This window comes from Lipophrys pholis (assembly GCF_963383615.2).
Source record: "Lipophrys pholis genome assembly, chromosome: 22".
Lineage (NCBI taxonomy): Eukaryota > Metazoa > Chordata > Actinopteri > Blenniiformes > Blenniidae > Lipophrys > Lipophrys pholis.
Window position 1 is genome coordinate 3,155,169 of NC_137644.1, and position 13,083 is coordinate 3,168,251.

General features: G+C 48.6%; 1 protein-coding gene across 1 annotated transcript in view; it reads left to right on the forward strand.

Moving 5' to 3' along the window:
• Nucleotides 1–13,083, forward strand: part of apaf1 (apoptotic peptidase activating factor 1) — a 41,334-nt gene that overhangs the window by 10,785 nt on the left and 17,466 nt on the right. The window contains exons 13-24 of the mRNA XM_080492364.1: nt 387–513; nt 631–756; nt 833–973; nt 5,328–5,453; nt 5,667–5,813; nt 6,591–6,719; nt 7,446–7,571; nt 7,957–8,076; nt 8,321–8,446; nt 10,046–10,171; nt 11,894–12,016; nt 12,379–12,504. Of these exons, the coding sequence (XP_080348490.1) occupies nt 387–513; nt 631–756; nt 833–973; nt 5,328–5,453; nt 5,667–5,813; nt 6,591–6,719; nt 7,446–7,571; nt 7,957–8,076; nt 8,321–8,446; nt 10,046–10,171; nt 11,894–12,016; nt 12,379–12,504 (1,543 nt within the window). The remainder of the gene's footprint in view (nt 1–386; nt 514–630; nt 757–832; nt 974–5,327; nt 5,454–5,666; nt 5,814–6,590; nt 6,720–7,445; nt 7,572–7,956; nt 8,077–8,320; nt 8,447–10,045; nt 10,172–11,893; nt 12,017–12,378; nt 12,505–13,083) is intronic.

Sequence of the window (13,083 nt, forward strand, 5' to 3'; positions counted from 1 at the left end):
CCACACAGGAAGCTCTACTTCCACCTGACGTAGGAAGCTTCACTTCACTGTATTGAACCTCATCTAAGAGCAGCTCCACACAGGAAGCTCTACTTCCACCTGACGTAGGAAGCTTCACTTCACTGTATTGAACTTCATCTAACAGCAGCTCCACACAGGAAGTTCCACTTCCACCTGACGTAGGAAGCTTCACTTCACTGTATTGAACCTCATCTAAGAGCAGCTCCACACAGGAAGCTCTACTTCCACCTGACGTAGGAAGCTTCACTTCACTGTATTGAACCTCATCTAAGAGCAGCTCCACACAGGAAGCTCTACTTCAACACTGTAGAACACTGTGGGTCCTCCTCACTGAAGCGTCTCTGTGTCTGGACGTCTGAACGCAGGAATGAGAGCAGTGTGGAGAGTCTGTGTCGTCTGGTGCTCCACCCTCATCAGGGCTCCGTCTACTCCGCCTGCTTCTCCCATGACGGGACCAAGGTGGCGTCCTGTGGCGCCAGCAAGACCCTCAAGGTGCTCGTCTCACTGTCTGCGTTCGGTACCACTGTTCCAACGTGTCTTTATGCGAGTGGTGTTAGTTTGTGGTTGAGACGTGACCCGATGGTGTTCACTGGTGTTTCGCCCCGTCAGGTGTTTAAAAGCACGTCAGGTGAGAAGCTCACGGAGATCCAGGCCCATGACGAGGAAGTTCTGTGCTGCGCCTTTTCCCCGGACGACCGGCTGCTCGCCACCTGCTCCAGCGACCGGAAGGTCAAGGTTCGTCCCCACAGCAGGACGCTGTCCTCCCCGGAGGGTCTGCCGAGCCCTGACGAAGTGCTGGTCTGGTTCTCAGGTGTGGAACGTGGAGCGGGCCATGCTGCTCAGGGTCTTTGAGGAGGAGCACGAGGAGCAGGTCAACCACTGTCAGTTCACCAACACCGCGCGGCGCCTCCTGCTGGCCACGTGCTCCAACGACAAGATCCTCAACGTCAAGGTGTGAGCACAAACACAGACCAAACATACATGTGCAAAACAGCCACAAGTATCCTGGAGGACTGTCCCAAGATGGACCCGTGTGAACCAGGCCACGCCCACGACCCTCATCAACCAATCAGTGCAAAGCACCGCTGGCTACATTTCACAGCTTACTGTGATTGGTTGAAAGCAGATTAATTAACAGCTGGAACATTGATTTTGGAACAGTCATAGATTAATGACATCCAGCTGATCAGATTACTGATCAGTTAGCATTAGCACAAGTTAGCCAGACACGGTTCACTGCAGCTAAGCTAAACAGGTACCGTTAGCGAGATCCAGCCAGGTACAGCATGCTAATGGTAATCAGGTGAATAAAGAAGCTTTAGCATAATTTAGCCACATCCAGTGTCCTGATGCTGAGGTTAGCAGCTACCATTAGCATAGCATAGCGAGATACAGCATGCTGCTGTGACGGAGCGTGTGAAACGGACGGTGTTGTGGAATTTAGTGAGAGAAAGCCACAGATGTACAACAGGCAGCGACTGGCCAGCTCCATCTCTGGAGATTACTCCACCCCCTGACCAGAAAGTTTCAGCTCCATCCACTGACCAGAGAGTTCCAGCTCCATCTCTGGAGATGACTCCACCCCCTGACCAGAGAGTTCCAGCTCCATCTCTGGAGATGACTCCACCCCCTGACCAGAGAGTTCCAGCTCCTCCCATCTCGGCGGAGATTTAAAGCCCCAAAACTGAAGACGAGCCGCTCCAGGAGCAGCTTTGTTCCTGCTGCCATTTCCTTTTTTTTTGTTTCCAATATATATTTATTGATTTTGATTAAAACAGAATGAAATAACACAGAATCTGCAAAAACAACAATTGGCCCGTTCATACAGTCGGTACCATAAACAGAATTCAAGATGAGAATGCTCTTTTAATAATGGAGGAGATCTCAAGTCCAGACTATGTCAGGAATGGTTCCCAGGTTTTAATATAGATATCATTCTCATGATGCAGGTCAGGAAATCCAGGGAAACAAAAACTAAGAACCATTTTCTGCCGTTGAGTCTTTGAAGGAACATTGTCTGATATCCAGTGAACCAAAATACATTCTGTATAATTTCCTGTTGTTTGCCGCTCACCACCGGGTCACTTCGTCCCGACAACAAGAATAAAGGATTTTGTTTCTCTCCAGTCCAATCATATTCCAGAACTTCTGGTCGTGACCAAAAGCAGTGCCTGACGGTTCCGTGTCTGTTTTGCACTTAAGACCAAATGGAGACGGTTCAGGTTTGACTTTATTGCGTCCATAAGGGGAAACGTGAGCCCTGTGGAGAATCATAAGCTGAGTGTCTTTAACCCTGTTACAAACACACAGTGTCTTTACGTTCCCCAAACCTTTTCCCTTTCATCAGCAGAAATGTTGGATTTAAGTTCCCTCTCCCAGAGTCCCTTTACTTGAGATGTATTCACAGTGGAGTATCCCTGAAGGATATTATAAAACTCTGAGATAGAATTATTCCACTTAGATTGAAAGATCTGTCTTTCTGTGTCGGAGATTTCCTGAAGCTCCAGATGTGATGAGCTCTTCCTGATAGAATCTCTCACCTGTAAATATATATTGGTAAAAAGCCCCCTGCTGAGTATCACACCTCCCAGCCAGCTGATTAAATAACATTACATTGTTCTCCTCTAAAAGATCTTGTATTGTGGATAATCCTTTTTGTGTCCAACTTTGAAATCTGTTATCCAACATCCCTGGAAAGAAGTCAGGATTATTATAGATAGGAGTAAAAACACAGGTCACCTCCAGCCTGCCCTCCAGTTTTCTTAAGGATCACTCTGCCGTGACTGTAGTAATACTAATAGGATCAGAGCACGCCTGCTTTATAGAGTTGACTTTTTTAAAAACATTTCAATAGTGCGATTCGGCCCATCCAGGAACCCGGGAGGCTGTTCCATCTCTCCAGATCAAGTTGAATACGCTCCAATAAAGGAGGGGAGTTGGCTTTATACATCTGTTGAATTTGCCCGTTATACAGGTACTTCTCAAAAAATTAGCATATTGTGATAAAGTTCATTATTTTCCATAATGTAATGATAAAAATTAGACTTTCATATATTTTAGATTCATTACACACAACTGAAGTAGTTCAAGCCTTTTATTGATTTAATATAGATGATTTTGGCAAAAAAGTAAAGAAAAACCAAAAATCCCCATCTCAAAAAATTAGCATATTTCATCTGACCAATAAAAGAAAAGTGTTTTTAATACAAAAAAAAGTCAACCTTCAAAAAATTATGTTCAGTTATGCATTCAATACTTGGTCGGGAATCCTTTTGCAGAAATGACTGCTTCAATGCGGCGTGGCATGGAGTCAATCAGCTGGTGGCACTGCTCAGGTGTTATGGAGGCCCAGGATGCTTTGATAGCGGCCTTAAGCTCATCCACAGTGTTGGTGTTGTGTCTCTCAACTTCCTCTTCACAATATCCCACATATTCTCAATGGGGTTCAGGTCAGGAGAGTTGGCGGGCCAATCGAGCACAGTAATACCATGGTCAGTAAACCATTTGCCAGTGGTTTTGGCACTGTGAGCAGGTGCCAGGTCATGCTGAAAAAGGAAATCTTCATCTCCATAAAGCTTTTCAGCAGATGGAAGCATGAAGTGCTCCAAAATCTCCTGATAGCTAGCTGCATTGACCCTGCCCTTGATAAAACCAAGTGGACCAACACCAGCAGCTGACATGGCACCCCAGACCATCACTGACTGTGGGTACTTGACACTGGACTTCAGGCATTTTGGCATGTCCTTCTCCCCAGTCTTCCTCCAGACTCTGGAACCTTTATTTCCGAATGACATGCAAAATTTGCTTTCATCCGAAAAAAGTACTTTGGACCACTGAGCAACAGTCCAGTGCTTCTTCTCTGTAGCCCAGGTCAGGCGCTTCTGCCGCTGTTTCTTGTTCAAAAGTGGCTTGACCTGGGGAATGCGGCACCTGTAGCCCATTTCCTGCACACGCCTGTGCATGGTGGCTCTGGATGTTTCCACTCCAGACTCAGTCCACTGCTTCCGCAGGTCCCCCAAGGTCTGGAATCGGTCCTTCTCCACAATCTTCCTCAGGGTCCGGTCACCTCTACTGGTTGTGCAGCGTTTTCTGCCACACTTTTCTCTTCCCACAGACTTCCCACTGAGGTGCCTTGATACAGCACTCTGGGAACAGCCTCTTCGCTCAGAAATTTCTTTTTGTGTCTTACCCTCTTGCTTGAGGGTGTCAATGATGGCCTTCTGGACAGCAGTCAGGTCGGCAGTCTTACCCATGATTGCGGTTTTGAGTAATGAAACAGCTGGGAGGTTTTAAAAGCCTCAGGAATCTTTTGCAGGTGTTTAGAGTTAATTCGTTGATTCAAGGGTGGGTGTGGTGCTCCAGATGATTAGGTTAATATCTCATTTAGAGTACCTTTTCATGATATGCTCATTTTTTGAGATGGGGATTTTTGGTTTTTCTTTACTTTTTTGCCAAAATCATCTATATTAAATCAATAAAAGGCTTGAACTACTTCAGTTGTGTGTAATGAATCAAACATATATGAAAGTCAAATTTTTATCATTACATTATGGAAAATAATGAACTTTATCACAATATGCAAATTTTTTGAGAAGTACCTGTATGTGTCCCCAAATAAACGAAGCCCTCTGCGCAATTTCTTTTTTGAATCAATCTTGAAAGCACCTCACTCAGTGGTCTTGTTTTGTAATGAATTTCAACTTGATTTTTATCTATTTATTATTCCTTTTCTAACTTTATCATTAAGTTGTCATCATGGTATTCTGGTGGCTCCTTCTATTTAATGATTTATTCACTCCTTAACCTGTCAGTGAGTCTGTGTCTGTGTCCCTACTGTCTGTTACTGTCCTGCGTTTTAACACATCTGTATGTACTATCAGATGAACCAAAATTCTACCTACAGGTATCTATAAAGTCACCTTGACCTTGATGAGGAGTCGGGGTTTGAACGCTGCAGCACTGGAGGTTTTATTTGGGATTACAAAAGGAAGCAAACACAATAGACTGAGATTATTTGAATGATTTAGCCAGATTGCGCTTGCTAAGCCTGATTGAGAGAAACAGGCAGCATTAGCACAAGTTAACCACATTACCTGCTGGTAAGCAGTAACTTACTGGTGGTGGTATCTAGCTGAAATGAATCTGCTCTCTGCTCGTTTCCTGGGAAATCAGATCAATAGAATAAGCCCCCTACAGGGGCTATAGTGGACATTTATGACCTACGTCGACCTGCAGGGGGCCCCAGTGGATGTGCTTGATGACCTCTGACCTCTGACCTGTGTTTGTTTTTGTGGTTGTCCCTGAAGTTGTGGAACCTGAACAAGCCCTCCTCTCAGAACACCATGTTCGGTCACTTCGAGCCCGTCAACCACTGCTGCTTCTCCCCCGACGACAGCTTCCTGTCCACGTCCTCCAATGACGGCACCGTCAAGGTATCTCCACTCAACGCCCAATCACAGACGAGCCCCAGCTGCGGGCCACGTACTGTGACATGAAGTTTTCCTGAAAAACAAAGACAGCAGCTCTGCAACCGTTTCTGTGTGTGTGTGTGTGTGTGTGTGTTTGTGTGTGTGTGTGTGTGTGTGTGTGTGTGTGTGTGTGTGTGTGTGTCCGTTGTAATATCTATATGTTTTGTGCGTTTGCAGCTGTTTCAGGTGTCGTCTGCTAACGAGTGGAAGACGATCAACGTGAGAGACGAGTTCAAGGAGAACGGAGAAGACGTCCTGGTGAAGTGCAGCAGCTGGACGAACGACGGGAAGAAACTCGTCTGTGCTGCCAGGAACGCTGCTCTGGTGTGTGTGTGCGTGTGTGCGTGTGTGCGTGCGTGCGTGCGTACGGCAGGTGTTTGACCTGCGTGTGTGTGTGTGTGTGTGTGTGTGTGTGTGTGTGTGTGTGCTGCAGATGTTTGACCTGTGTGTGTGTGTGTGTGTGTGTGTGTGTGTGTGTGTGTGTGTGTGTGTGTGTGTGTGTGTGTGTGTGCGCTGCAGGTGTTTGACCTGTGCGTGTGTGTGTGTGTGTGTGTGTGTGTGTGTGTGTGTGTGTGTGTGTGTGTGTGTGTGTGCTGCAGATGTTTGACCTGTGTGTGTGTGTGTGTGCTGCAGATGTTTGACCTGTGTGTGTGTGTGTGTGTGTACTGCAGGTGTTTGACCTGTGTGTGTGTGGTGTGTGTGTGTGTGTGTGTGTGTGTGTGTGTACTGCAGGTGTTTGACCTGTGTGTGTGTGTGGTGTGTGTGTGTGCTGCAGGTGTTTGACCTGTGTGTGTGTGTGTGTGTGTGTGTGTACTGCAGGTGTTTGACGTGTGTGTGTGTGTGTGTGTGTGTGTGTGTGTGTGTGTGTGTGTGTGTGTGTGTGTGTGTGTGTGTGTGTGTGTGTGTGTGTGTGTGTGTGTGTGTGTGTGTGTGTGTGTGTACTGCAGGTGTTTGACCTGTGTGTGTGTGTGTGTGTGTGTGTGTGTGTGTGTGTGTGTGTGTGTGTGTGTGTGTGTGTGTGTGTGTGTGTGTGTGTGTGTGTGTGTGTGTGTGTGTGTGTGCTGCAGGTGTTTGACCTGTGTGTGTGTGTGTGTGCTGCAGGTGTTTGACGTGGACTCCTTGGACCTCCTCCTGGAGATCAGGACCAACCGTCTGAGCTCGGTGCAGCACTGTGACATCTGTCCCTCCTCCAACCTGCTCGCCATCGCCTTCTCCAACTACGCAGTCGAGGTGAAACATCCTCATCCCTTTTATTTACTCTGATTACTTCTTCACATGTTCACTGTTTTATTTCATCCTTCTCTGTTAAAGCCTGAATAGAGGTGAGAAGGTTTTCACAGCCTTGGATTACTTTTCATCTCCTCCTCCTCCTCCTCCTCCTGCTCTGGTCGCTCCAGAAACCTTCAGTATTCTAAGTCTCTAGCTCCTCCTTGATTTTCCTCATTTGAATATTGGATCATAGGAGCTGCATTCAGAATCTGCTGTGTCTGTGTGAGCTGGACTGGCTCCGCCCACACATGCCCATCTTGGGAAGAGGAGGAAGTACTTCCTCTCGTGGTGCCATGTGCCAGAGCAGAGCTGCCTAATTGTGGGAGGAGTCAAAGGGAGGGCCTATCTTGATTGGGATTGGCTAAACCCCCGATGACACTATATAGGGTTTGATTTCTGATTGGCTGGTTGGAGCAACACACTTTTTAAAACCTGAAACAAGCCAGGGAGAGAGAGGACAGACTGTCTTTACTTCTGAGACGTCAGTCCAGGTATGGGGACGATTAGTACTGCTGGAGAACCAGTAGATAGTTGATTTTGTATAATATGACCTCAGGTTAGTTTTGATACAGTTTTTGAAATGTGTTTTTATCTTTCATTTAGAAATTAAGCAGATGTCTGACTGTACACACATTGTGTGTGTGTGTGTGTGTGTGTGTGTGTGTGTGTGTGTGTGTGTGTGTCCAGCTGTGGGACCTGGAGGACAACAAAAAGATGGCGGACTGCAGTGGCCACCTGAGCTGGGTCCAACGTGTTCACTTCTCCCAGGACGGCTCGCAGCTGCTGTCCTGCTCCGACGACCACACCGTCAGGGTGAGGACACAGTGTGTGTGTGTGTGTGTGTGTGTGTGTGTGTGTGTGTGTGTGTGTGTGTGTGTGTGTGTGTGTGTGTGTGTGTGTGTGTGTGTGTGTGTGTGTGTGTGTGTGTGTGTGTGTGTGTGTGTGTATAGAACACACCCCACAAGTCAAGTCCATTCACCGTATAGTTCCTCATAGAAGAACACACTCCTTTTGTCAAGTAGTGGGGTTTGTTTTTTCTTTGCAAAATCTACTTTGCAGTTGGTGCAAAAATGTAGAAACAATCAAATTTTATTTTGTTCTAAACGCCGCTCCGCCCCTCACATGCGTCTATTAGAAACTATACGGTAATCTCCCTGAGGCATGTTGTCGATACACAGTTTAATCTCTTGTCATGCAGCTGTGGGAGACGAAGAAGGTTCACACGTCATCGGCGGTCCGACTGAAGAGAGACTCTGACGTTCTCTTCGACGGAGACGAGATCGTCGTGTCTGCCGCCGACAACTGCAACAGGCTGCAGGTGAGCGGCGAGACGCCGAGACACGAGACGACGCCCCGCGTGAAGCCGGAGGATAACGTGTGTGTGTGTGTGTGTGTGTGTGTGTGTGTGTGTGTGTGTGTGTGTGTGTGTGTGTGTGTGTGTGTGTGTGTGTGTGTGTGTGTGTGTGTGTGTGTGTGTGTGTGTGTGTGTGTGTGTGTGTGTGTGTGTGTGTGTGTGTGTGTGTGTGTGTGTGTGTGTGTGTGTGTGTGTGTGTGTGTGTCAGGTGCGTGATGGTAGAACAGGCTCGGTTCTGTTCCAGTCCGAGGAGAAGTCCTCCAGGATCCGGTGCTGCTGTCTGTGTAGGAAGCCGTCAGCCGTGGTGCTGGGACAGGAGGACGGCTGTGTACAGGTAACACACACACACACACACACACACACACACACACACACACACACACACACACACACACACACACACACACGGCTGACGGGCCTCTCTCTGTGGAGTTTGCTTGTTCACTATCTTGTGATCCACTTTGCACAGGTTCAGAATGTGTCGTTTTCCATGGAGCTGCAGTTCTGAGAGCCTCCACCAGGCGGTGCTCTGGTCTTTGTGTTCTGACGGTGTTCTAGCTTTGGCCTGGTGCTGTTTGCTCCTCCGTCCAGCCGACCCACTTTTTCCTTCTCATTTCTATGTTTCGAGTTACTTCACCTGGTTTGTTCCAAAAATAATGTTGGAGAAATAGATGTTGATGCATTCAATCACTTATTAATTAGATTTCTGTCTTTATGCAGAATTGAAGCCCTTTTTTGTTTTTAACACGGCTCTGGGTTTTATCAGGAGAAATATTAGCAACGGTCGCCGCATTAAAGTGTGTGAATTTACTGTAGCTTTAGCACACAACTGTGTACATGGTACCGTTCTCATATCACAAATCTGCACACACTGAGGTGATGTCATAGATTTTCACCAGTGAATTCATGAAGTCTTTGTTGTGTTTGATTAGAATAAAAATATTATGCTGAAAGTAAAAAGGCTATAAATCAACAATTCTAGGAATATTAAAGAAAAGACTGTAACACGTTACATATGAAGTGTAGAAAAACCAGTAACTATCTGGAACCAGGGTACCAGGAGCTCCAGTAACTATCTGGAACCAGGGTACCAGGAGCTCCAGTAACTACCTGGAACCGGGTACCAGGAGCTCCAGTAACTATCTGGAACCGGGTACCAGGAGCTCCAGTAACTACCTGGAACCAGGGTACCAGGAGCTCCAGTAACTATCTGGAACCAGGGTACCAGGAGCTCCAGTAACTATCTGGAACCAGGGTACCAGGAGCTCCAGTAACTACCTGGAACCGGGTACCAGGAGCTCCAGTAACTACCTGGAACCAGGGTACCAGGAGCTCCAGTAACTATCTGGAACCAGGGTACCAGGAGCTCCAGTAACTATCTGGAACCAGGGTACCAGGAGCTCCAGTAACTACCTGGAACCGGGTACCAGGAGCTCCAGTAACTATCTGGAACCGGGTACCAGGAGCTCCACAGTAACTATCTGGAACCAGGGTACCAGGAGCTCCACAGTAACTATCTGGAACCAGGGTACCAGGAGCTCCACAGTAACTATCTGGAACCAGGGTACCAGGAGCTCCAGTAACTATCTGGAACCAGGGTACCAGGAGCTCCACAGTAACTATCTGGAACCAGGGTACCAGGAGCTCCAGTAACTATCTGGAACCAGGGTACCAGGAGCTCCAGTAACTACCTGGAGCCAGAGTACCAGGAGCTCTAGTAACTACCTGGAACCAGGGTACCAGGAGCTCCAGTAACTACCTGGAACCAGGGTACCAGGAGCTCCAGTAACTACTTTAATGAGAATTAGAAATGCAGCTGCTGGTCTTTCACCCACAGCTTGACGTCCTGCAGTGACTCTGAATCCAGGAAAAGAGTTTTCCTGCTGGAGTGCTGAAGGTTGTTGTTTCCTTCGTCTCCTGTTTTCTGCTCCAGGTCCTGGAGGTTCCCTCTGGGACGACCCTGTCTGTCCTGCAGGGTCACACCAAGACCGTCCTGCACTGCCAGTTCAGCCGGGACAACCAGACCCTGGTCACCTCCTCTGAGGACACCACCATCCGGGTAAGAGAAGCTGCGCCTCCTCCTGTCTCCTCCTCCCTCCTCCACCTCCTCCTGTCTCCTCTTCTACTTCCTCCTGTCTCCTCCCCCCTCCTGTCTCCTCCTCCCTCCTCCACCTCCTCCTGTCTCCTCCTCTACTTCCTCCTGTCTCCTCCCCCCTCCTCTACCTCCTCCTGTCTCCTCTTCCTCCTCCACCGTCTCCAAGGACACCACCATCTGGGTAGGGGAGGCTGTGCCTCCTCATCCTCTCTCTTCTTCGTCATTCTCTCTCCTCTTCGTCCCTCCTGTCTCCTCCTTCCTCCACCTACCTCCTCCTGTCTTCTCCTGTCTCCTCCTCATCCCCCCTCCTCCCGCTCCTCCTGTCTCCTCCCAACTCCTCCACCTCCTCCTGTCTCATCCTCATTCTCCCTCCTCTTCCTCCCCCCTGTCTCCTCTTCCTCCTCCACCTCCTCTGAGGACACCACCATCTAGGAAGGAGCGGCTGCACCTCTTCCCTCCACCTCCCCCCTGGAGTCCTGTTCCCACTGCCGGGGTTATTTTTCTTTCCCTGTTAAAACAGTTTCACCTCCTCGTTCCTTCGCTCTTCTGGTGTTCAATGTCTTCCTGTTTCTCTCTCAGTTGCTCTCTCCTCCTCTGGCTCTTCATCATTGCTCCTCCTCCTCCTCCCAGTCAGACCGCTCCACTGCAGCACCTCCTTCCACACTCTGTATTCGCTCCGTCGCTCTCCCTCACCCAGAAGCTGTTCAGACGCAGAGTGAATGTGAAGAGCAGCCGATGTTGTCCAGTGATTGATTCTGACCTTTAATGCAGCGTTGCTTTAGAAATCTGATTGATCTGAATGATTCTGATCGATCTGCTTCTGTCCTTCGACTCGTCCATCAGTCCATCAGTCCATCAGTCCAGACATCAGACTCTCTTTATACCATCAGTCCAATCCGACTGGACTATCAGAACCATTAACGATGGTGTTTCAGCTCGGTGACCATGACAGGAGACTGTTTCAGAGGAAAACATGACTCAGTGAATTATTGCTGCGGCTGATGAGGAAAAGTCATTGATGCCAGTTGGACGGTTGTCATGAACCGACTGTAAGCAGCAGGTCTGTCAGCAGCGCTGGAAATACTTCAAAACTTTAAAGTTTGAAAAGTAAATTGAAGGGAGTAACCCATCGTTGAGCAGACGACCGACTAAACAGACGACCGACTGACCAGACGACCTGTCGTCAACTGACATCAGCAGAACGACAATTTTGAGTTATTGATTATATTCATATTGTACTGGCAACTGACAACACACACTAATGAACAATCGTATACAAATTGTTAATGTGCCAGATTGTAGCAAAACGTATTATAAAAATAATTTGCCGCCGTGTGCGGTTTCTCGCGGGGTGTTGTCCGCCGTCGGGTGGAACACGGGTCGGCGCGGGGAACATCTTAATCTGGATATGCGCAAGTGCAGAACTACTTCCGTGACCAAAAAGGCACATGTAATTACCGTATTTTATAGAATGTTTGAACCTGTTCTCACATGTTCCCAATAGACACACCCCAGGGCTTGTACTTGTGCCCTGCGCGTCTATTAGGAACAATACGGTATTTATTGTAAGACAATCAGACGTTTAAGCCCTCGCGGGCCACATAAAGATAACGTGGGGGCTTGAGTTGGACACATGTGTCTTAAGGTGACGGAGGTCTTGTGCTGACGGAGGTCTACCCCCTGCAGGTGTGGCGCTGGCGGACCGGGGAGTGTAAAGTCCTTCAGGGCCACAAGGAGCAGGTCAGAAGCTTCTGGCTGCTCAGTGACGACGCCAGGCTGCTGTCATGGTCCTACGATGGAACCGTCAAGGTGAAGCTCCCACCCTCACCTCAGTTATGGATCACAGTGATGGATCACAACTGATCACAGTGGTAGATCACAACTGATCACAGTGATTGATCACAGTGGTGGATCATAGTGATTGATCACAGTGATCCATCACAGTGATCCATCACAGTGATGGACCACAGCTGATCACAGTGATGGATCACAACTGATCACAGTGATGGATCACACCTGATCACAGTGATGATCACAGTGATGGATCACAGTGATGGATCACAGTGATGGATCACAGTGATGGATCACAGTGATGGATCACAGCTGATCACATTGATGGATCGCTGTGTGGAATCCCGGGGTTAAACATGTTCCTGATGTTGTGGTTCCAGATGTGGGACACTGAGTGTGGACAGAAGCTTCAGGAGGTGGAGGCCCATGGAGGAGCCATCCTGTCCTGTCACATCTCCCCGGACGGAGGCCTGTTCGCCACCACGTCTGCAGACAAGACGGCCAAGGTGACTTCACTCAGCTGATCACACCTGCTGCTTGATCACACCTGAGGCTCAGAGCGTCAAACCCCAGAGTGCAGCAGGAGGCTCCAGGTCCAGTGAGCTGGAGGTCGGCCATGTCTGGTCCACTGGTGGCCCAGTACACTGGTCCACTGGCAGCACAGGACTCTGGTCCACTGGTAGCCCAGGACTCTGGTCCACTGGCAGCCCAGTACACTGGTCCACTGGCAGCCCAGGACTCTGGTCCACTGGTCCACCGGCAGCCCAGTACACTGGTCCACTGGCAGCACCACTGTGCTCGACTTTGACTGACTTCGCCTGACTCAGTGGGCTGCAGCTGCGTTTATGTCAGCGAGCAGCAGGTAAATCACCTTCACTCCACTTCATCTTTCACAGAAAGAAAGTTTTAATCTTAGTTAGTGGAGAGTTACTGTAAAGTTGTGTGTGTGTGTGTGTGTGTGTGTGTGTGTGTGTGTGTGTGTGTGTGTGTGTGTGTGTGTGTGTGTGTGTGTGTGTGTGTGTGTGTGTGTGTGTGTGTGTGTGTGTGTGTGTGTGTGTGTGTGTGTGTGTGTGTGTGTGTGTGTG